Raw genomic sequence first — 22,500 nt, forward strand, 5'->3', positions numbered from 1 at the left:
GACGTCTTCTTTCACCTGGTTGATCACATGAGTTTCGTCCATGACGTGTAACTGGCTGAAAGGAAGAGAGAGGACATCTTATTTATTTAATTGTATACAGTAAAACCCATCGCTGGAGGAAGTCTTCAGAAAGCTTATGTCAAACGCTCCATCACACGCATCCAACACGTAACAGTCTGTAAGTTTCCTGCCACGAGCAGAACGATGACACAAAGGAAACGGGACGCCACCGACAGGCGAGCAAATGAAACGCACCGCAAACTTGATTAAAACTACACATTTCTCCAGGTTTGAAAATATAAAGTTTGAACAAAACTACAGACAGAAACAGACGAGTTAAAGACTGAACCTTTCAGTAAAAGTACAACCTGAATTTTTATAAACTTAATGTAGTTACAACTACTAGTAAAACACATGCAGCCAATCAGGAAGCAGCTGCGTTCGGCCGACTCACCGATATGAGATGATCTCCTTCAGGTGATTGGTCAGCAGCTTCCCGCCCACGTTGACCCTGAGAGAGAAAAAAAATCAACCAACAGCTCGCCAACATGGTGTCTTAACGTCGTCACCGTTAATACGGCGGCGGGTAGGTGATGCTGCTGCTGCCCTCTGACCTGCGGACGCCCTCCTTCATCTTCTTACTGCGGCAGTAGGGGGCGACGTGGGTGAAGGAGAATCCGCTGTCGACCACCAGGCAGCAGAGCTCAGAGGGTTTGGTGTGGAAGTAGTGATGAGCGCTGAGAGAACCCGCTGCGTTAACACACGACACACGTACAGCAGAGGTCAAACACAGATACAGCTTAGGCAGACAGACAGACAGATAGACAGATAGAGAGAGAGTCAGACAGACAGAGGACACAGAGAGAGACAGACAGACAGACAGACAGAGAGACAGAATCCTGACTTCCTGGGAGGACACGGATTAAAACCTCTGGACAGTGAACATCTTTGTTCCCGTCTTGACGGTGAAGACACTGAGTGATGACATCACAACCCACCGTTGGTCCGGAGCGCCGACTGGAACTGATATTCCTCGAACAGGATCTCGTTCATCGACTCCTGGATGGAGGTGAAGTTGAAGTACGGCTCCGTGATGACGACGCTCGTGTCCGCAAAGTCCACCTGATGTCAGCAGGTGGAGAGGGTGATGACATCACAAATACATATTTCCCACATTGTCCAGAGGAAGAAAACAAAACAGCACCTTGAACATCTCTTTTCCAAACAGATGATCCCACACTTTCCTCTGGACGTCCCAGTTGACCAGGTAACCCTGGAGACGAAGAACGACAAGGAGAGAGAGAAACCTGTTAGAGCCCAGTGCACTCCTCCGCGTGACGTGACCCGGTGTCATGAAGCACGTTGTGACGCACCTTCTGGAATGGCAGGATGTAGAAGAGGCCGGACGGATCTTTGATCTCCTCCAGCTGATTGGCCGTGAAGGTTTTTAACCTGGACGTCCTGGAGCGGAACTGGCAGTTCGGGATGACGCTGAGGGAGAGACGGAGAGACACGACGTCACGCGGAGGAAGCTTTGATTTAGACATCGGGTGGATTCAGATCGTCATTCCTGTCGCCTTCTCCTCTCTACTGTTCCTTGACCTCAGTGGAAAAGGTCACGAGGTCAAAGTTTAAAGGAGGATTAAACTACGTCGTACCTACCCTCGTGATGAAACAACACAGTTCTGAAGATGAACTACAAAAACCTCAGCGGCTCCATCAGCATGTTTCAGTGTTTTATGATTCATATGTAACAGTAACTGACAACTTGATTATATTCATAATCTTCTTCTACTTCTTCTTCAGATTGAATCGTTTATGTTCGTTCATGACGCGTCACGTTGAATATCGCTGCCACAATGAATTGTGGGTCTGTTTCTCCTTCCTCTCTCACAGGAAGCTCCAGTGTGTCCTCTGCTACAGACAGGAAGGGAGGCGTTGAAGCTCCTTTCCTCAATGTTATGATGGTGCTGAGGAAACACTAACGGGTCACTTTTAGGAAACTTCCTAATTGAATTTGACAAATCGACCTCACCCAAAGTTATTTGGTGAAATTACCATGAGCCGAACTTTAGAGTGGATGATTCAAATTTGGTCTAAATATATGTTTGCCCGCGTTTTTTTCATTATTATTAAAAAAGGCAAAGAAAACATTAAAACGACTGTTTTTTTAATGGATATTGGCCAAAGAACGGAACACTGTCGTCTCAGACCTTCTTTTTAAAATGAAAACCACACAGCTGAACATATTCTTATCATTATTATCATCATTATTATTATTATTATTAATATTATTTAAGATCAGCTGTTGTACCATCATTATGCTCGTTAGCAGTAGCCCTAGCTGCCTCGCTAGCCGGGCACCTACCTGACCTTCTCCAGACTGTATCCGATCTTCGCCGTGTAGGCGCCGTTGTCCAGAACCAACGTCGCCATTTTAAACGATAGCGCAGATGAAACACAAATAAACTCTATTTCAGATTTAATAAAACAAAGCTCATTATTCCTCCTTCATCCAGCGACACTCCGCCGTGAACAGACTCAGTTTCCTCCCGCCAATCAGCTTCTTCTGCTACTGTTTGCGTCACATTTGACCCACCGGGACAGCCAATCAGATCACTTTATCTTTTTTTCCTTTATGTTCATTCGGTGGGTGCTATAGCCAATTAGGTGTGCGGTTTTGGGTCCTTACAGAGATGTGTCCGGGTGGAAACAGGTTCCTCGGATATTTCCGCTCCTTCGAAAGGGTTCGTTTTTGTCATTTATTCAGTGTGTTGGTGTCATAGACGGTATCAACAGGTTGGTGTTGACAGAACAACACGTTCATCTCCTCATGAATCCTGGTCAATGATGTCGCTTCCTGTTTTTTTTGTGTTGTTGGTCTATCAGCAACAGAATGACGGTGAAAGCTGGGGGCGGGGCTGCTTCACTATGACGTCACATTTCTGCAGAAGTCCTGGGGCAGAATGTATATTTGTCTGTTTATTGAGCGTTTTGACACTTTTACTATTCTTACAGACCCTCGACCTCATTTATTATGAAAAAAGCCAGGAAATTTCAGTTTTGACAATATGGGCCCGTTAACATATTCACTTTAATATCATAATCATTATAAAATATTCAAATTCACACACAGACACATATTCACAAATCTTTGACGTTTTTATTTAAAAAATTTAAAAATGAAACATGATTTTCTGGGAAAACTTCATGTTGATCATCTAATTAATGGTTTCATTTAATTTAATTCATTAAATATTGATACTTTTTTTTAACTTGACCCAGAAATAAGAGATGCTGCTTTTTGTTTTAATGGTTCTTACAAGATTCAGATTTTCCCGTTGGACAGTTAATGTGAATTCTAATGTTACTTCAAAACAAACGAAGAAAGTCGAGTTTTAAAGTTTACAACAAGTTTAATATTCTTCTTTTACTTCTTATGAAGGTGAAGTATTTATGTCTCTAGTTATAGAAAATATGTTCACATGTATGTTCATTCTCTTCCTGTCTGTATGTTCATATACTTCTAAAATAAAAACACATCAAAAGAAAGTCTTTGTCTTCAGAATTACAAAAAGACAGAAAAGAGAAAGATGAATTAATAAAATTTCGACCTTCATATTTTTCTTAAAATTAATCTGCACCTAGGGGCGTCGCCTCAAGTCTTCACACCCTTGAAATTATTATTTAAAAATTTACATTCTACGTTGAGAAAACCTTCAACAAGCCTTTAAACTACCTGCATTTCACAAACTCTTGGATCTAAAACCTTAATAACTTTACACAGTTAATCAGCCACCAACACAAAGTGTACAAGAGAATCGTGAAGAAAAAGAAAAAAATCATGCTAAAGGAAGAATGAGGACAAAACTACAATCGAGTCACGTAACTTATTGTCAGAACATGACGATGAGGATCATCTGTTCTGACAGGTCAACACAGCAGCAGGATGTGAAGCTCCAGTGTTGGCTCACACTGCAGCGTGTTCAAATCCATGTTACTGATTAATCAAATAAAGACGCAGGTGAAGATGAAAGAACGATTCTTTGTGTAAATATTTGAAAGGTGGCTCCTCAACAGATTGTTTGAGATGAGCCACGCGGCCTCGCGACATCCTGGATTGTGAAAAAGACCTGGAACTGTGAAGCAGCTTGTGTTTCCTGTCCGAGACCTCGGGGCTCCGTCCTGCTGCTGCGTTCACATCGGACGCCATGCGAACTTTTTCGTGTTGCTTTGATCGCACGAGTTTGGTCGCAAGCAAACATTTGTGCATATGATGCGAGCAAAGCAACTCGAAAAATTTGCATGGCGCCGGTGTGAATGCAGAATTTACACCAACACTGGCAGCAGTTAACACGGATGACATTTAACATCAAAACCAAGATGCTGGACAGATTAAACGTTTGACCCGATGGTGGCGCTAGATCCTCACAAGAGATTCAAAGTCGGACCAAAACAGTGTGCGACAGACGCACGTCAACGCAGCGAACAAACAGAAGTTCAGCCCCCAACCTTTTTCATTAAAATAAATAAAAAACAACTTGACCTGTATTGTGATATGTTTTGTAATTTTTTTTTCCCCAAATGTTTTCAGCGATTTTATATTTGAAACCAGATGAAGGATTCTAGTCGTCGGACGTCTGGATCTTAAGTATCAGAGAAACTCCTCACGTCCCTGATCGCTGATCTCTGATCGACTGAGACACGATTGATTTCAGAAGAAGAAGAGAAGAGATCCGGTCTGTTAGGAGGAACCGGTCCGACCGGTTTGGATTCACCTCCTTCACATCTACAGGGAAGTTTGACTGCTCATATTTCCTTCTGTCATGATGATCGGTCCAGGTTGATGCATATCGTCCTTCCAACCCCATTCAAAATTAGTAAAAGTAAGAAAAATAAAAAGTATAGAGGGAGAAATGTCCTCACTCTTCCAGGTGTCGTCCGCAGGTTCACACAGCAGGTGTCACCTGATCACAACTTGCTCCTGCAGACTCCTGGTTCCTCCGACTGGTTCCAGGAAGCAGCGGCTGCTCATTCCATGAATCTGGGAATACATCCCTTCAGTTCCAGGATCTCGGGCCAGTCCTCGTATTTATTCGATGCTCTGTCGTTTTTCTTGTACTGAAACGAGCAAAACACAAACAACTTCAGACGACACCAGATCATCTTTAAAGACAAGATTCATCCATTGACCCCATGTCACCAGTCTTTATGCTAAGCTAGCTGTTTCTCCTCGTCACCAGTCTTTATGCTAAGCTAGCTGTTTCTCCTCGTCACCAGTCTTTATGCTAAGCTAGCTGTTCCCCATGTCACCAGTCTTTATGCTAAGCTAGCTGTTCCCCATGTCACCAGTCTTTATGCTAAGCTAGCTGCTTCTCCTCGTCAGCAGTCTTTATGCTAAGCTAGCTGTTTTTCCTCGTCACCAGTCTTTATGCTAAGCTAGCTGTTTCTCCTCGTCACCAGTCTTTATGCTAAGCTAGCTGTTCCCCATGTCACCAGTCTTTATGCTAAGCTAGCTGTTCCCCATGTCACCAGTCTTTATGCTAAGCTAGCTGTTCCCCATGCCACCAGTCTTTATGCTAAGCTAGCTGCTTCTCCTCGTCAGCAGTCTTTATGCTAAGCTAGCTGTTTCTCCTCGTCACCAGTCTTTATGCTAAGCTAGCTGTTTCTCCTCGTCACCAGTCTTTATGCTAAGCTAGCTGTTCCCCATGTCACCAGTCTTTATGCTAAGCTAGCTGCTTCTCCTCGTCACCAGTCTTTATGCTAAGCTAGCTGTTTCTCCTCGTCGCCAGTCTTTATGCTAAGCTAACTGTTTCTCCTCATCACCAGTCTTTATGCTAAGCTAGCTGTTTCTCCTCGTCACCAGTCTTTATGCTAAGCTAGCTGTTCCCCATGTCACCAGTCTTTATGCTAAGCTAGCTGCTTCTCCTTGTCACCAGTCTTTATGCTAAGCTAGCTGTTTCTCCTCGTCACCAGTCTTTATGCTAAGCTAGCTGTTTCTCCTCGTCACCAGTCTTTATGCTAAGCTAGCTGTTCCCTATGTCACCAGTTTTATGCTAAGCTAGCTGCTTCTCCTCATCACCAGTCTTTATGCTAAGCGAGCTGTTTCTCCTCGTCACCAGTCTTTATGCTAAGCTAGCTGTTCCCTATGTCACCAGTTTTATGCTAAGCTAGCTGCTTCTCCTCGTCACCAGTCTTTATGCTAAGCTGCTTCCCGTTGTTTCTAGTTTTCAAACGAAGTTAAAGCGGCCTTTCCCCGCTCTTTCCTGTCTTTATGCTAAGATAACCGCTACCCCATGTTTCTGGTCTTCATACAAAGCAAACCTGTTTCCCCAGTTTCCAGTTTTCAAGCCAATTTCGAAATAGCAGATTTCCCCTAATTCCAGCCTTATTGCTAATCTACACTAACCTAGCCAGCTGCTGATGATCCCCATGGACCCCCCCCCCTCCTTTGAGGACTTCCTAAATGTCGACCTATTCCTATGAATATCCCTTGGAGCATCTTTCCCAGACTGTGCAACGAGGTCAAATGTTCAGTGTCATTTCATTCCAGGGATATTAAAGCTCTGCAGCGTGACCTTCATCGTCTACTGGACATGTGATAGAATTCAGTGGCCGTCACCTTCTCGAAGCCGCTGTCCATGGCTGCTCCTTTCCCACCGACAAACACCCAGTTGTCTCTGAAGCCCAGTGCCTGAACCTTGGAGCTCCCCAGCTCAGCGATCAGCTTCCTCGCCTCGTCAGTTAACCTGTCGCACACAAACTCATTTCAAACACGTTCCAGACGTGTACCCGACCGCTCACAGGTTCCACCGCCTGAGGGGGAACCGCTAGTAGTTGTTGGCAGAACTGCGGAGCTCAATTCATTCGTTCTCTGGTGAGCTCACGTCAGGTCCGACTTACATTTCTGAGGGTTTGGTTTGTTCGTCTGATGATGTCACCTTTGACTTTGGGAAATTTCAAAAATTAATGTAAAATAAACTTTGGAACCGACTCTTAAGAAACGTGTTCGGAGGAGAAAGACTTTTACTTTGATGCAGGTTCGTCATAAGACGCCATCATCACGACGGAGCCCGTCTCGATGCTCTTCAGGAGTTCAATGAGAGGATTAACATCTGCAACACAAACTCAAGATGCTCAGACGATCCGAGCACTCCGTCGTTACAACACGTTCAGTGAAACGTCGCCTGGTACTCACCACCAGCGTACATGTCGAAGTTACCCGTCTTTATGAGTTCTCCTGTTTTACCTGTTAGAGAAACAAACTGACGAATGAACCTGCAGCGACTTCATCGTCCAGGACGATCAATAACAGTCAAGAAGAGGAGGTGCAGTGGTTTACGGCTGCGACACTCACCGTTTAGAATAACCACATTAATTCCAACTCCAGCATTTCGAACTGCCGTCCCAAGAACCCTGAGGAAAGTTTGAAATATTATGAATTCCATAAAACTGCTGCGTGTGGATACAGTGGGAACATGTGACCTGAAGTGTGAGGGACAAAGACCTACATCTTGTTCTGGAGGCAGATCTTTGGAGCCACGACGTTGGCGGCTCCGCTTTGGATGGAGAAGCTGAAGTGATTGTCAGGACATGCCATCCCATTGGGACACAGTCGAGCTGCAGAGGACAGAGCACGATAAACACCCATCACATCCGTCACATCTATCACATCCATCACATCCATCACATCAATCACAACCGTCACAACCATCACACCCATCACGTCCGTCACATCCATCACACCCATCACGTCCGTCACATCCATTAGATCCATCACGTCCGTCACATCCATCAGATCCATCACACCCATCACGTCCGTCACATCCATTAGATCCATCACGTCCGTCACATCCATCAGATCCATCAGATCCATCACATCCATCACAACCGTCACAACCATCAGATCCGTCACATCCGTCACATCCATCACATCCATCATATTCATCACATCCATCACATCCATCTAATTCATCACATCCATCATATTCATCACATCCATCACATCCATCAGATTCATCACATCCATTACATCCATCACATCCATCAGATCCATCAGATCCATCACATCCATCAGATCTATCAGATCCATTACATCCATCACATCTATCAGATCCATCAGATCCATCACATCCATCAGATCCATCAGATCCATCACATCCGTCACATCCATCAGATTCATCACATCCATCACATCCATTACATCCATCACATCCGTCACATCCGTCACATCCATCACATCCGTCACATCCGTCACATCCGTCACATCCGTCACATCCGTCACATCTGTCACATCCGTCACATCCGTCACATCCTTCACATCCGTTACATCCATCAGATCCATCACATCCATCACATCATCACATCCATCTAATTCATCACATCCATCTAATTCATCACATCCATCAGATCCATCACATCCATCTGATTCATCACATCCATCACATCCATCACATCCATCACATCCATCAGATCCATCACACCCATCACATCCATCTGATTCATCACATCCATCACATCCATCAGATCCATCTGATTCATCACATCCATCTGATTCATCACATCCATCACATCCATCAGATCCATCACATCCATCAGATCCATCACATCCATCAGATCCATCACACCCATCACATCCATCAGATCCATCACACCCATCACATCCATCTGATTCATCACATCCATCACATTCATCACATCCATCACACCCATCACATCCATCACATCCATCACATCCATCACATCATTCACATCCATCACATCCATCAGATCCACATCACTGGTTCGTCCTGATCCGGTTCGATCCATCACTCACCTGCTGGTTTGGAGAGACGCTTGTTGCCGCGATTGGAAAAGTCAAAGCCATCGGGGAGAGAACGGCGCCAGTCGGCTGAAAATTGGGATGTGAAAGTCACAGGGTCACAGAAAAACCTGGAAACGTTTCATTAGATTTTGGGGGGGGCGGGGCTTATGACCTATACTGCAGCCAGCAGACACCAGGGGGCAATCTATCATGTCGTCCATCTTTATTTATGTGGGAGCTGAGGTTCGTTGAAGGAAAAAGCTTTGCCGCTCTCCGGTGTAAAGGATAAGACGAAAACATTTATCCACAGTTAGTGAAACCTTACAGAAGTATCTGAAGCAGAGTATTCTCTGTACAGAGAAGTAAACTACAGTAAGAAAACCATGTGGCTCGGTTGGCTCCTGGAACTGAACTAACTAGTTTGACAGTAACATGAGACCGTGACGACGTCCAGCTTCACTTCCTGCTCATCATTATATAATAATGAATTATTACCACAGCTGACAGTTGTCACTGACTGTGTCCTACCTGTGGCCGAGTCGCTGTATCGCTGCAGGACGACGGTGACGACGACGATCACCGGCACCAGCGACAAGACGCAGAGTAAAAGCCCTGAGGACAGAAACCACAGTCAGAGTCTGACGAGAGACCAGTCAGACCAGATGACAGAGAACCAGAGCGTCCGGAATCATCTGACGATGGGATCTTGGATTCCTTCATCCCGTCACCTCTCTGTTTCCTTCACAATCCACAGAACTAATCATCATCGAACTAATCATTCTAAACCTCTTTCTCTGTTTCTCACGGCCCCAAACGTCTGGTGACGTTCTGTCTCCGGGACGACGAAGCTCTGATTTTAAACTGTTGAACAGGTGAATCACACACACACACACACACACACACACACACACACACACACACACACACACACACACACACACACACACACACACACACACACACACACACAATCTATCTCTCTCTCCCTCACTCACACACACACACACACAATCTATCTCTCTCTCACACACACACACACTATCTATCTCTCTCTCTCACACACACACACACACTATCTCTCTCTCTCTCTCTCACACACACACACACACACACACACACTGTAACTGTAAAAGGCAAATGAAACCATTGACAGTGACATAAAGGTGCGTCAGTCTCCGAGTAGGAAGAGATCTGAGATCACACACCCCCACACTGTCTCTCTCTCTCACACACACACCCACACTGTCTCTCTCTCTCACACACACCCACACTGTCTCTCTCTCTCACACACACCCACACTGTCTCTCTCTCTCACACACACACACTGTCTCTCTCTCTCACACACACACCCACACTGTCTCTCTCTCTCACACACACCCACACTGTCTCTCTCTCTCACACACACACACTGTCTCTCTCTCTCTCACACACACACACACACACACACACTGTAACTGTAAAAGGCAAATGAAACCATTGACAGTGACATAAAGGTGCGTCAGTCTCCGAGTAGGAAGAGATCAGAGATCACACACCCCCACACTGTCTCTCTCTCTCACACACACACACACACTCTCTCTCTCTCTCTCTCTCTCTCAGAATGAAACTTACTGTTTCTGAAGTTTTTTCTTGCCATTTTCCTTTTTCCTGTTAAAAAACAAACATCTTCAGTTTTTTGTTAAATATCAGAAATGAAAAAATCCAGATGTTTGATTTGTTAAAATTCGATCACGAACGTTCACGTCCCTGTCATAAGTTTATAATAATAATAATAAAATAAAAACTGATGACCAACACATAAGACACAAAACTCGGACTCTCGCTCGGCGACGCACCTGAGCGTCACGTGGACGTCACGTGAGTCCGGCTCCTCGGAGGAAACAAACGAACAAACAAACAAACAAACGAACAAACAAACGAACGAACGAACGAACGAGCGAACAGCTGATCGGCGGGACGCTGTGCACTGACCGACTCTCACCGTGAACATGCCTCGGACGTCCCGCGAGCACTGACTCGAGTCACCTGCAGCTCCTCACCTGGCGCCGCCTCTCCGGTCTGGCCCCGCCCCCATCCCACCTGGTTACGGCCAATCAGCTGCGGGGACGTGAAGTTACCTTTTGTCTCGAGACAGTCGGTGTTCGATGTATTTGAATGAATCTGAATCTAAATTATTATAATAAACTTCAGTCACGACTCAGAGACAGATACATGTCAACAAGCATGGCCGCCACAGAGAAGCCAGTAAAATATTGATTTATTGATTTGTGATCCGGGTCAGTGCTGATCAATAACTTCGGACTCCTGGCGACAACCTGTAACTCCGTGTCACTAGTTTAATGTATAAATGTGTTTTAGAGGAGCAGCGCCCCCTGCTGACGAGCAGCCGGAAGTGCAGGACCAAAACAAGTTTCACAAGCAAATCAATAAAAAAATAAAAAACTTTCACTTCATGTAATTTTTTCTGGTGACACATTCAGAGATCTAACATCAATCCAACTGTTTGAGTTTTTATTTAATTTTAATTTTGTGTGATGCAGTAAAGTGACGTTGTGATCTGGATGATTATATATATATACATATATATGTATATATATATAATCTCATCATAAACATCATTGTTGATCAGTCCGGTTTCTGGACATGACACAAAATGGTGATTTTGAAATGACAAGTAAAATATTAACATATTTTGTATGAAAATATTAAATATGACACGGATTCAGTTGATAAAACATGATCAAAATGTAGTTTATATTGCAGCACACGGAACATTCTTCACTCAGATGTTTCAACGAGTCCAGTGTCGATTTATAAAAACTAATTGTATTTAAAAATACAACGAAAGAACTCGATACGATTTTGTCGCCCAAACGAATCGTGTGGGAAACAGTTAGAGTCACTTCCTCTCGATCAGGTCTCCTATTGGTTCACACCTGCAGGTCAGAGAAATGCTCACAACAAGATGGACGACGCGTCTCGGCTTCTTCTCATCTTTACAAACAGGAAGCTGAAACCTCTGATTCAGGAGCCGCCATCTTGTGCTGGTGACGTCATGAGGAGAGTCTGTGACGTAGTTATGGTGGGATTGGAGGCCCCGCCCACACATGCTCTCCACCATCATGATCTGTCCAACGGGAGGAAGTGGAGAAGAGTTGTCGTCTTTATAAACAGTTTATCGTCCAAACTGACCTTTGTTCCAAAATCATATCAATGAAATCTTTTCTGTTTGAACCATGAGCTTCGATATTTGGACCAAAAAGCTCATAAAAGAAAAACTCATGTGAGTAATCGTGTCGGACGTCACTTGTCGTAACATTTAGATGTTATTGATCAGTCTGACGAAGAGAAGCTGGTGTGTGTGGGTGTGTGTGTGTGTGTGTGTACGCTGAGGTGTGCAGCCTCCTGCCCACCGGAGGTCGTACTTCTCGTCACCCAGCGACGTCCTGCTCTGAGCTGACGAGCGGTGGAGCAGCTCCACGTCTCTGTGGTCTGTCGGCGGGAGGTCCCGACCCCCCCTACCCGACCGTCTACAGGGACACGCTCTCCGTGTCTCTACATGAGGGCGTTGAGGTGTCCCGAGTGTCCCACCGAGTTCAGCATCAGCGCCCTCTGGTCCAGCAGCTCCCGCTCGCGGCCCAGCGCCGCTCTCTCCTGCTCCACCATGGTTCTGTCCCGCTCCACCGCCGCCCTCTCCCGGTCCAGCCACAGCCGCTCCGCCTGCACCGCCGCCCGCTCCCTCTCCACCGAGGCCCGGTCCCGCTCCACCATCTCCCGCTCGCGCTCCATGGCCGTCCTCTCCCGCTCCACCATCTCCCACTCCCGGTCCAGTCCGCCCAGCGGCCCGTCGCACGACTCCGAGCTCCGCTGGTTCTGGTTCTGCTCGGCAGCGTCGCAGAACACATCCTGTTCGTAGTCAGAGGAGGCGGGGGGAGGGAGAGGGGCGGGGCGGGACCTGTGTCTGGGGGCGGGGTCGGGGTGCTGCTCGTCGTCCTGGGTGACGGGGGCGAGGAGGGGGGCGCTGCTGGCCAACCGGCCCTCCATGGCTTCGTTCATCAGGTGGAACCACGGCCAGGAGGCGCCGTCTGCGACACTCTCCATCCCCACGGGAGGGTACTTCAGATCCTGGGGGGGGGGGTTAGGGTAACAGAGGAAAAAAAAAGTTTCTTCATGTTTGATTAAATGTGATCCGATGATTTGATATGAATCCGATGATTTGATATGAAACAGATGATTTGATATGAATCAGATGATTTGATATGAAACAGATGATTTGATATGAATCAGATGATTTGATATGAATCAGATGATTTGATATGAAACAGATGATTTGATATGAATCAGATGATTTGATATGAAACAGATGATTTTATATGAATCAGATGATTTGATATGAAACAGATGATTTGATATGAAACAGATGATGTCACCTTGTATCTCCTCTTCAGATTGTCCCATTTCTTTGCCATCTGGTATGTCGACACCTTCCCCTGCAGCCCCAGCTCCTTCAGGATGGCCCTGGGGGGGAGAGAGAGGGAGGTAGATCATCAACAGTCAGACTTGGTCTCCATGGTAACCCTCCTGACGGACAGCCCCTCACCTCCAGGCGGCCTTGGCAGCGTTCCTCCTGCCTGTGAACAAGGACTCGTTGGAGGCTCGGAGTCGGATCATCCTCCTTGTGTCCTGGTCCGTCACTGAGGGACACATCACAGGGTCAACAGGGTCAACTCACCCCGACCCCCCAAGTCCACGACCCCCCCGACCCGCCACTCTTACTCTTGTAGGACAGGTCCGACGGCGTGGAGCACTCCTCCCCGCTGGCGTCGATGTACGTGATGTTGGCCTCGGCCGCCGCGCCGTTGTCCCCGCCCGCCAGGCTCTCCGGCTCCGACGCGCTGCTGCGCTCCACCATCAGACAGTCCCCGTCGCTGGGCGGGGACGAGCCGAAGACGCCGTCCTCCTCGTTGGTCCAGAGGGGTGTCACTCGGGGGGCTTTGCCCGCCAGACGTCCCTCCAGGGCGTCGCTCATCAGCTGGAACCAGGGCCACGAGGCCGGGTTGGTCTGGTTCTCCATCCCCCGAGGAGGGAACTTCAGGTCCTGAAGGACAGGAAGCAGGCGGACCACGAGTCAGAGGGGCGTGTCCCGCTGGAGGACGCAGGATGATCTCACACACACACACCTTGAACTTGGTCTTCAGGTTGTCCCACTTCTTGGCGACCTGGTCCGGCGTGATCTTCCCCGTCAGACCCATCTCCTTCACGATGCCCCTGAGGACAAACTCCGCTCGTTAGTCGCTACACTTCCGTCTGATCTTAAAGCTCAGTGTGTAATATTTAACATTCAGAAGAACCAATTAACAGACACTGAATATATTGTCCATAACCACGTGTTCATATATGTATAATCATCTGCACAAGACGGTGGATCCTGTGCATCAGTGCTTTTTTATTTCCACGGTTAATTATTTTCCCCAAATTCACACAAACAAATCTGTTTTTTAATTATTGAAAATATGTATATATATTTATATATATTATATTCCATATGTTTATTTCGTGCTCCTTTACCTCCAGGCTGGTTTCGCAGTGTTTCTCCTCCCGGTGAACAGAGACTCGTTTGCAGCTCGTAACTCAATCAGTCGTCTGGTGTCGTCCTCCGTCACTGAGAAGAGAAAACAACAGTTTGCAAACTGTAAGTCTTTATATACAGTCGCTGATCGTCTTTATATACAGTCGCTGATCGTCTGTATATACAGTCATTGATCGTCTTTATATAGTCATTGATCATCTGTATATACAGTCATTGTTCGTCTTTATGTACAGTCAGTGATCGTCTTTATGTACGGTCAGTGATCGTCTGTATATACAGTCGCTGATCGTCTTTATATACAGTCGCTGATCGTCTTTATATACAGTCGCTAATCATCTGTATATAGTCGCTAATCGTCTGTATATACAGTCATTGATCATCTTTATATACAGTCGCTGATCGTCTGTATATACAATCATTGATCGTCTTTATATAGTCATTGATCATCTGTATATACAGTCATTGTTCGTCTTTATGTACAGTCAGTGATCGTCTTTATGTACAGTCAGTGATCGTCTTTATGTACAGTCAGTGATCGTCTTTATGTACAGTCAGTGATCGTCTGTATATACAGTCATTGATTGTCTTTATATACAGTCAGTGATCATCTTTATATACCGTCATTGATTGTCTTTATATGTCATTGATCGTCTTTATATAGTCATTGATCGTCTATATATACAGACAGTGATCGTCTTTATGTACAGTCAGTGATCGTCTTTATGTACAGTCACTGATCGTCTTTTCATACAGTCATTGATAGTCTTTATATAGTCATTGATCGTCTTTATATAGTCATTGATCGTCTTTATTTAGTCAGTGATCGTCTATATATACAGTCAGTGATCGTCTGTATATACAGTCAGTGATCGTCTTTATATAGTCATTGATCGTCTGTATGTACAGTCAGTGATCGTCTGTATATACAGTCAGTGATCGTCTGTATATACAGTCAGTGATCGTCTTTATATAGTCATTGATCGTCTTTATAGTCATTGATGGTCTTTATATACAGTCAGTGATAGTCTTTATACAGTCATTGATCGTCTTTATGTACAGTCTCTGGTGGTCTCACGTTTGTAGGTGAACTCGGCCATCCTCTGCAGTTCTCCCAGGGCCGTCGACCCGTTCTTCTCCTCAGTGTCGACCAGCAGGTCCATCTCCGACTCCGTCAGAAACTCGGCCATCCCCCCTCGGGTCCGGCGGGCTCGTTTCTTGGGCGTCGGCAACAGCGGCTCGCAGTCTTCGTCCTCGTCCTCCACGATGGGCGTGAGGATGGGCGCGGCGCCGGCGAAACGTCCCTCCATGGCGTCATTCATCCGGTAGAACCAGGGCCAGGAGCTGGGGTTCGTCTCCACGCCTCGGGCAGGAAACTTCAGCTCCTGGTAGAGACAGGAGACTCTACAGATCGTCCACAGAGGGACCTTAACCTCCGCCCGGCACTGACGCCAGCGGCCGTTTGTCAAGGCCTCCGAGCGACGCCTCCACGGCCTCTCCACGCGGTCGTTAATCATTTAATCTCAAACCAATGCGTCAGGTGACAAAGCGAAGGCAGAAGGTTTGGCGTGACGAGGGGCGTCGACCTGTGAACATCAGGCGTCGTGTTCTCACACAAACAAACTCTGAACCTGAAATCATATTCAGCGACATGGGGCCAACCCCGTGTCGCTGAATATGATTTCAGGTTCAGAGTTTGATTGGCTGCGACCCCTTGTTGACGACACTATGATTTCATGATCCTGACCCGACCTGGTGTTCACACCACGACAGACGCTCGGGTGTGTTTGATATCTGAACCACGTGGTGGACGCCCGGGCGGGGAAACGACCACTGTACCCGACTGAAACTATCGAAGTCAGCGGCGTGGCTCGTGGCGCTGCTCTGCGGCGGGTGGGTCTGACGGGCCCGTGGTGTCTGGACCTACCTTGTACCTCCTCTTCAGGTTGTCCCACTTCTTGGCCAACTGGTCCGTAGTCAGCTTCCCCTGGAGACCGAGCTCGTACAGGATGGCTCTGCAACACACGAGGATCGTCCCGTTTGAATCGAGCCGCTACGAGCCGAACCGATCCAGATCAGCTGGAACAAAGTCATCTGTTTTTTTACTGTCACTTGTTAATAACGAGACTTGGCCTCGTTCTGTCTCCACGTCAGACCACGTTTCTAGCCTTTATTATGTGGCGCCCTCTGGTGGCATAACTGACCGTCTGCAGCCCACAGGTCCGTCTACAGACCTGAGCACGACGCCAGCAGCCGGATGAAACACTCCCGAGTCGGAGCAGGTAGACGTCTCTCGCCACACGCTGGCGGCAGCGAACTGAACGGGGTCACTCACCTCCAGGCGGGTTTGGCCGAATGCTTCCTGCCGGTGAAGAGCGCTTCGTTCGCCGATCGGAGTTTGATCATTCGCTCCGTCTCCGGTTCCGACACTGGACGAGGAAGGAAGAGGTTTTTATTTTAATCGTCTGAAAACGAGACAAGCACAAAGGATTCAACGGAACAACGAGATGCTGGAGGATCAGATGAAAAACAAACAAGAATCAGACAGGACCTACTTTTATACGAGCACTCGCTCATCCTCCTCCAGCCCATCGGGACGCCCTCGGTGGGAGGAACCTCGGCATGACCCGTCCCGTCGTCCTCCGCCGCCTCCGCCGCCACCGTGTCCTCCATCTCCGTCTTGATGAGGAACTCCAGGATGTCGGTGTTCTCCTGTTGCTGTCCGTGGCCGCGGTGACCGGCGTTGGCCTGGACGACGACGTCCGGGCTCAGCACCAGGTTGCTGTTGTAGAGGCGACCCTGCATGGCCTCGTCCATGATGTGGAACCAAGGCCACGACTCCACCACGCCCCCGAGGCCGTCCTGGCCCTGGTAGGGCTGCTTCAGGTCCTGGAAGAGACAGGCGGGTTTACAGGCGGACACAAGTACCCTCCAACCCCAGTGAGGCAATGTGTGTGACGGTGTGTGTGACGGTATGTGTGACGGTGTGTGTGGTGATGTGTGTGGTGATGTGTGTGACGGTGTGTGTGACGGTGTGTGTGACGGTATGTGTGACGGTGTGTGTGACGGTGTGTGTGGTGATGTGTGTGACGGTGTGTGTGACGGTGTGTGTGACGGTGTGTGTGACGGTGTGTGTGGTGATGTGTGTGGTGGTGTGTGCGGTGGTGTGTGTGACGGTGTGTGTGACGGTGTGTGTGGTGGTGGTGGTGTGTGTTGGTGTGTGTGACGGTGTGTGTGACGGTGTGTGTGACGGTGTGTGTGGTGGTGTGTGTGGCGGTGTGTGTGACGGTGTGTGTGGTGGTGTGTGTGACGGTGTGTGTGACGGTGTGTGTGGTGGAGTGTGTGATGGTGTGTGTGATGGTGTGTGTGGCGGTGTGTGTGGTGACGGTGTGTGACGGTGTGTGACGGTGTGTGTGAAGGTGTGTGTGACGATGTGTGTGACGGTGTGTGTGGTGGTGTGTGTGGCGGTGTGTGTGGTGGTGTGTGTGACGGTGTGTGTGGTGGTGTGTGTGGCGGTGTGTGTGACGGTGTGTGTGAAGGTGTGTGTGGTGGTGTGTGTGACGGTGTGTGTGACGGTGTGTGTGGTGGAGTGTGTGATGGTGTGTGTGATGGTGTGTGTGGCGGTGTGTGTGGTGATGTGTGTGACGGTGTGTGACGGTGTGTGTGAAGATGTGTGTGGTGGTGTGTGTGACGGTGTGTGTGGCGGTGTGTGTGACGGTGTGTGTAACGGTGTGTGTAACGGTGTGTGTAACGGTGTGTGGTGGTGTGTGTGGCGTAGTGTGTAACGGTGTGTGGTGGTGTGTGTGACGGTGTGTGTGACGGTGTGTGTGGTGGAGTGTGTGATGGTGTGTGTGGCGGTGTGTGTGGTGATGTGTGTGACGGTGTGTGACGGTGTGTGTGAAGGTGTGTGTGGTGGTGTGTGTGACGGTGTGTGTGGCGGTGTGTGTGACGGTGTGTGTAACGGTGTGTGTAACGGTGTGTGTAACGGTGTGTGGTGGTGTGTGTGGCGTAGTGTGTGACGGTGTGTGTGACAGTGTGTATGACCTGTCCTGTGGATGTTACCTTGTACTTGGTGCGCAGGTTGTCCCACTTCTTGGCGATCTGGTCGGCGGTGAGCTTCCCCTCCAGACCCAGGCCCGTCAGGATGGTGCTGAGGGACGACACACAAACTCACCGTCAGCTCACACACACGACTCGTCCGACTAACGGGTCATCGGCCTGGGGTCGTACCTCCACGCGATTTTGGCCGAGTTCCTCTTGCCAGTGAACAGAGCCTCGTTGGACGCCCTGAACTCGATCAGCCTCTTCACGTCCTCCTCCGTCACTGCAGGTGCAGGAGGTCACAGGTCAACACACTCACCTGGGCAGGTGTGCAACACGTGACGTCACAGACCAACCGTACTTACTTTTGTAGGAGTTTTCCGGGAACTGCGGCAGCGGGTTGAGGCCCGACTCCATCATGACCAGGAGGGAGGAGAGACGGCGAGGGAGGGAGCAAGGGAGGAGGGAGGGAAGGAGGCGAGGAGGGAGGAAGGAGCAAGGGAGTGACGGGAGGAGGGAGGAAGGATGGAAGGAGGCGAGGAGGGAGGAAGGAGCAAGGGAGTGACGGGAGGAGGGAGGAAGGATGGAAGGAGGCGAGGAGGGAGGAAGGATGGAAGGAGGCGAGGAGGGAGGAAGGATGGAAGGAGGTGAGGAGAGAGGAGGGAGGAAGGAGCAAGGGAGTGACGGGAGGAGGGAGGAGGAGTGTTGGGATTCAGGCCTGATGCTAAACTCCTTCCGCAGCTTCCCTCTTCTTCTCTACAGCGACGCTGCGTCCATCGCGTGCGGCGGCGCGTCACCGCGAGTCTTGCCGGCTTCCTCTTCCTCTTCCTCCTCCTCCTCTTCCTCCTCCTCCTCCTCCTCTTCTTCCTCCTCTTCCTCCTCCGCCCCCGGGACAACTCCCGGTGGAACGCGAGCAGCAGCGGGCTAACACGAGCTAGCTCACCTGAACAACACACCGACACGGGCACGCGCCTTCCCGCCGCTCAGCGACACCCGCTCCCGTTACCCGAGCGCGCGTCGCGGCCGCGGACCGACGCTGCTTCCTGTCATCGAGGATCACACCGAGAAGAAACCCCGTCCCCGTCCCCGTCACCGGAGCGGCCCCGTCCCGGTCCTCTGTCGGAGCAGGGGAGCGCTCGTTGTCCCCGCCCGGGCCTCCCCTCTATCACGTGACCTGCGCCGCGGGAGGGCGGGGCTTACCGTCCGACGAAGACAAGAACTCCACCTTTGACCTTTGATTCAATTAGTGCCGCAACTATCGATTATTATCGATTCATCTGACTATTGTTTCTTTTATGATTAATCAATTAATTATTAAATCAATAAAACATCTCACAAAGTTTAATACAAGTTTTAAAAAAAGCAAAATCTTCAAAGATGGAACCCTTAAATGTTTCTGCTCATTGATCAGATTCTGTGGACGTTTATTGTTTCATACATATTTAATGTGTTGAATCAGATCGTTACTGTTCAGAAACAAACTCAGGTTATTCGTTCACAACATTTTATCACGTGTTATTTACCTAGTTAAAACATTTTAAGTACAGTGTGTGTGAGTGAGTGTGCGTGCGTGTGTGTGTTCTTCTGTAACATTGTGAGACAGAAGCTCTTTCAAAATGTTCACTGATTTCATATCAACATCACCAGACGAAGATTTTACTCTTTCACATCTTTTTATTCATGTCGACTGATGAACACAGATATGAAACCTTCTTAGAGTGCGTGTGACATCACTTCCTGGTGACATCATCATCTCGCTCCTGAGCGCAGCAGTGCTCCACAGAGACGCAGTGACAGTCAACTGTTCATCACCGTCACGTCAGAGGCTTCTATTGTGAAGTCTTCAATCGGAGTCTTTATGAACAGAAGATGAACTTTCTGTTGGTGCTCACAGTTTCTCCACCAGCCTCTGGAACAGCGTCACCAGCCTCTGTCAGGTCTCCAGCTGGTCCGGGTCCAGGTCCGCGGCCCTCATGTTCTGGTAGAACCGGGTGTGGAGGACGACCTCCTCCTCGGCCTGACCTCTGACCCCCTCTCCCGCTCCCGCTCCCTCTCCCCCCCAAACAGCATTCGCTCTCTCTCCAGGTCTTCTCTGGCTCGATCCAGAAACGCCCGGTCTCGCTCCGGAAACGCTCGGTCCCGCTCCAGCACGGCTCGATCTCGGTCCAGAAACGCTCGGTCCCGGTCGTCCGCCGCTCGGTCCCGGTCCACCGCCGCCCTCTCCCTCTGCAGGGCGGCGGTGTCTCTGTTCAGGAGCTCTCGGTCTCTCTCCAGAGCGATCAGCTCTCTGTCAAACTCGGCCTGCTCTTGCTCCAGAGCCCGTCTCTCGTCCCGCAGCGCCGACAGTTTCCCGTCCAGTTCTCTGGAGGAGGGGGGGGGCGTGTTGGCATGAGTAGCAGCGTGGCCGTTCGCCAGTAACGCGGGGAACAGTGCGACGGGCTGAGCGTCAGAGCCTCTCACGTGGGCCCCGCCTCCTCCTCCAGCTGCTGTGACCTACACCGCCTCCTCCAACGTCCCCGTGTCAACGACGCTGAACACAGAAACCTCTCCGCCCACGTCGGCGGGACTGAGCGGCGGCAGGTCCGTGGTGTGCTGCGGGTCCTCGTCCAGGGGGGAGGGCCGCAGGGTCTCGGCGGTCCCGTCCAGACGGCCGCTCATGGCCAGGTCCATCAGGTGGAACCAGCGCCACGAGCTGGGCCTGGCGCAGTTCTCCATGCCCTGCGGAGGATTCTTCAACATCTGCACAGTAAAGATCGTCAGCGTCAACGCGTTTTCCGACATTAACATTTTACAGCTCTTAAAGGGGCAGAGAGGGTTCTAGAGCAAAACATGTTTCCTCTCGGTCCCTTAGCGGTCGGTTCTGTGTGTGCGCCAAAGAAAAATGGGTGTTTCGGGCTCAGTACAGATTCTGCAAATCAAAAACAAAAAGATTGTGTGGACCTCACCACACTGTAAACATCACTCGTCGACATGTTAAGAGACGAGCCGTCAGGCGGCGCCACAACTCCGAGGTTTAGACCTCGTGGTTATTGGTGGGTCTCACGTACCGCGTTCGCGTGCCGACCAGAGCAGTCACATCACAACAAAGACAGAAACAAGCTTTCTCCAGAATCGCTCACTGCCCCTTTTACAAATATGAACAAAGCAGCAGGAGATTGTCCGCGTAAGAAGTGTTCACACCAACCAGAACATTTCTGTAACATTCTGGCGAGGGGGCGGAGCCTGGGTAGAGCGCGCAGGACAAGACGTATAATTCTATATAAACATGAAACATGCTACGTTTACTTTTCTTGCATTTGTCCGGAGACGTTTGGCTCAATCAGAACTAACAATAATAATATATATAATCACCAACGTAAAAAGTGAAAAGGCACTTTTACTCTCTGGTTGCAACGTTTGTGACTGACTCTTCTTCGTGTGTCCGACCAAGTGACTCTGGACTGACCCGGTACTTTTCCTTCAAGTTGCCCCATTTCTTCTTCAGCTGCCGGGCCGACATCAGCCCCTGGAGGCCCATCTCCCTGCTGATGGCCCTGAGCGGAGAGCAGTGTCGGAGGTCAGAGGTCAGAGGTCATCGTGGTGCTTGACATGTTTTAGTAAATGATTTCGAGACATTTGACGAGTGACCAACAGAAACATGGCCGACCTCCAGCCCCTCATGGCAGAGTTCCTCCTCCCAGTGAAGATGGACTCGTTGTGGGCACGAAGCTGAATCATCTTCTTGATGTCAGAGTCCGTCACTGTGGAGACAGAGACGTTGTCAGTCTGTCTGTGATCAGTCTGTTGTCTGTCTGTGGTCAGTCTGTCTGTGATCAGTCTGTTGTCTGTCTGTCTTTCTGTGGTCAGTCTGTCTGTGATCAGTCTGTTGTCTGTCTGTGGTCAATCTGTCTGTGATCAGTCTGTTGTCTTTCTGTCTGTGGTCAGTCTGTCTGTGATGAGTCTGTTGTCTGTCTGTGGTCAATCTGTCTGTGATCAGTCTGTTGTCTTTCTGTCTGTGGTCAGTCTGTCTGTGATGAGTCTGTTGTCTGTCGGTCGTCTGTATCTACAGACACTGCTTCTCACCATGAAC

The 22,500-nt window shown here is 49.0% G+C and overlaps 4 protein-coding genes across 6 annotated transcripts in view; all 4 read right to left on the reverse strand.

Annotated features, from left to right (window-relative positions):
- actr6 (actin related protein 6) overlaps window positions 1-2,582 on the reverse strand; it is a 4,181-nt gene extending 1,599 nt beyond the window's left edge. The window contains exons 1-7 of the mRNA XM_035643406.2: window positions 2,369-2,582; window positions 1,374-1,491; window positions 1,205-1,273; window positions 999-1,122; window positions 615-750; window positions 455-511; window positions 1-55 (exon numbers count right to left, since the gene is read on the reverse strand). The exon at window positions 1-55 is cut by the window's left edge and continues 44 nt beyond it. Coding sequence (XP_035499299.1) covers window positions 1-55; window positions 455-511; window positions 615-750; window positions 999-1,122; window positions 1,205-1,273; window positions 1,374-1,491; window positions 2,369-2,436 — 627 coding nt within the window. The 5' untranslated portion in view covers window positions 2,437-2,582. The remainder of the gene's footprint in view (window positions 56-454; window positions 512-614; window positions 751-998; window positions 1,123-1,204; window positions 1,274-1,373; window positions 1,492-2,368) is intronic.
- A 561-nt stretch (window positions 2,583-3,143) lies between these two features.
- On the reverse strand, window positions 3,144-10,885 carry LOC118315293 (protein FAM3C). Its single transcript, XM_035642466.1, has 10 exons — window positions 10,775-10,885; window positions 10,415-10,450; window positions 9,332-9,415; window positions 8,816-8,890; window positions 7,512-7,620; window positions 7,358-7,416; window positions 7,199-7,249; window positions 7,031-7,115; window positions 6,623-6,749; window positions 3,144-5,121 (listed from the first exon to the last, which is right to left on the reverse strand). The coding sequence occupies exons 1-10, from the start codon at window positions 10,791-10,793 to the stop codon at window positions 5,032-5,034; spliced, it is 735 nt and encodes a 244-aa protein (XP_035498359.1). The 5' UTR covers window positions 10,794-10,885; the 3' UTR covers window positions 3,144-5,031.
- LOC118315291 lies at window positions 10,638-18,980 on the reverse strand. Of its 3 annotated transcripts, none has more exons than XR_004794822.2 (14): window positions 18,797-18,980; window positions 18,621-18,714; window positions 18,453-18,540; window positions 16,946-17,279; window positions 16,726-16,819; window positions 16,318-16,405; window positions 15,469-15,775; window positions 14,372-14,465; window positions 13,984-14,071; window positions 13,580-13,901; window positions 13,404-13,497; window positions 13,234-13,321; window positions 12,229-12,928; window positions 11,301-11,930 (listed from the first exon to the last, which is right to left on the reverse strand). XR_004794822.2 is itself a non-coding variant. In XM_035642465.2 (13 exons), the coding sequence occupies exons 1-13, from the start codon at window positions 18,849-18,851 to the stop codon at window positions 12,359-12,361; spliced, it is 2,316 nt and encodes a 771-aa protein (XP_035498358.1). In that variant the 5' UTR covers window positions 18,852-18,980; the 3' UTR covers window positions 10,638-12,358. The 3 variants fall into 3 exon arrangements, 1 of the variants encoding a protein (XP_035498358.1); XR_004794821.2 differs by having other exon boundaries at window positions 12,217-12,928; XM_035642465.2 differs by having other exon boundaries at window positions 10,638-12,928.
- A 1,105-nt stretch (window positions 18,981-20,085) lies between these two features.
- On the reverse strand, window positions 20,086-20,924 carry LOC124849334 (protein enabled homolog; the record flags this gene model as incomplete). Its single annotated transcript, XM_047333356.1, has 1 exon — window positions 20,086-20,924. A coding segment is annotated over one exon (522 nt), but the record flags the coding sequence as incomplete, so codon positions are not given.
- Between the last annotated feature and the right edge of the window lie 1,576 nt (window positions 20,925-22,500).

This window comes from Scophthalmus maximus, chromosome 7, assembly GCF_022379125.1.
Source record: "Scophthalmus maximus strain ysfricsl-2021 chromosome 7, ASM2237912v1, whole genome shotgun sequence".
NCBI classification, from domain to species: domain Eukaryota; kingdom Metazoa; phylum Chordata; class Actinopteri; order Pleuronectiformes; family Scophthalmidae; genus Scophthalmus; species Scophthalmus maximus.

Bases quoted from the DNA above. Each gene is read 5' to 3' on its own strand.
- LOC118315293 (XM_035642466.1), bottom strand. The intron at 8,891-9,331 runs GTAGGACACAGT...CCCAATTTTCAG, and splicing joins ATACAGCGACTCGGCCACAG to CCGACTGGCGCCGTTCTCTC. The intron at 7,417-7,511 runs GTAGGTCTTTGT...AACTTTCCTCAG, and splicing joins ATCTGCCTCCAGAACAAGAT to GGTTCTTGGGACGGCAGTTC.
- LOC118315291 (XM_035642465.2), bottom strand. From the start codon at position 18,851: ATGATGGAGTCGGGCCTCAACCCGCTGCCGCAGTTCCCGGAAAACTCC. The intron at 18,715-18,796 runs GTAAGTACGGTT...CTGCACCTGCAG, and splicing joins CCCGGAAAACTCCTACAAAA to TGACGGAGGAGGACGTGAAG. The intron at 14,466-15,468 runs GTGAGACCACCA...TTCTCTTCTCAG, and splicing joins GGCCGAGTTCACCTACAAAC to TGACGGAGGACGACACCAGA.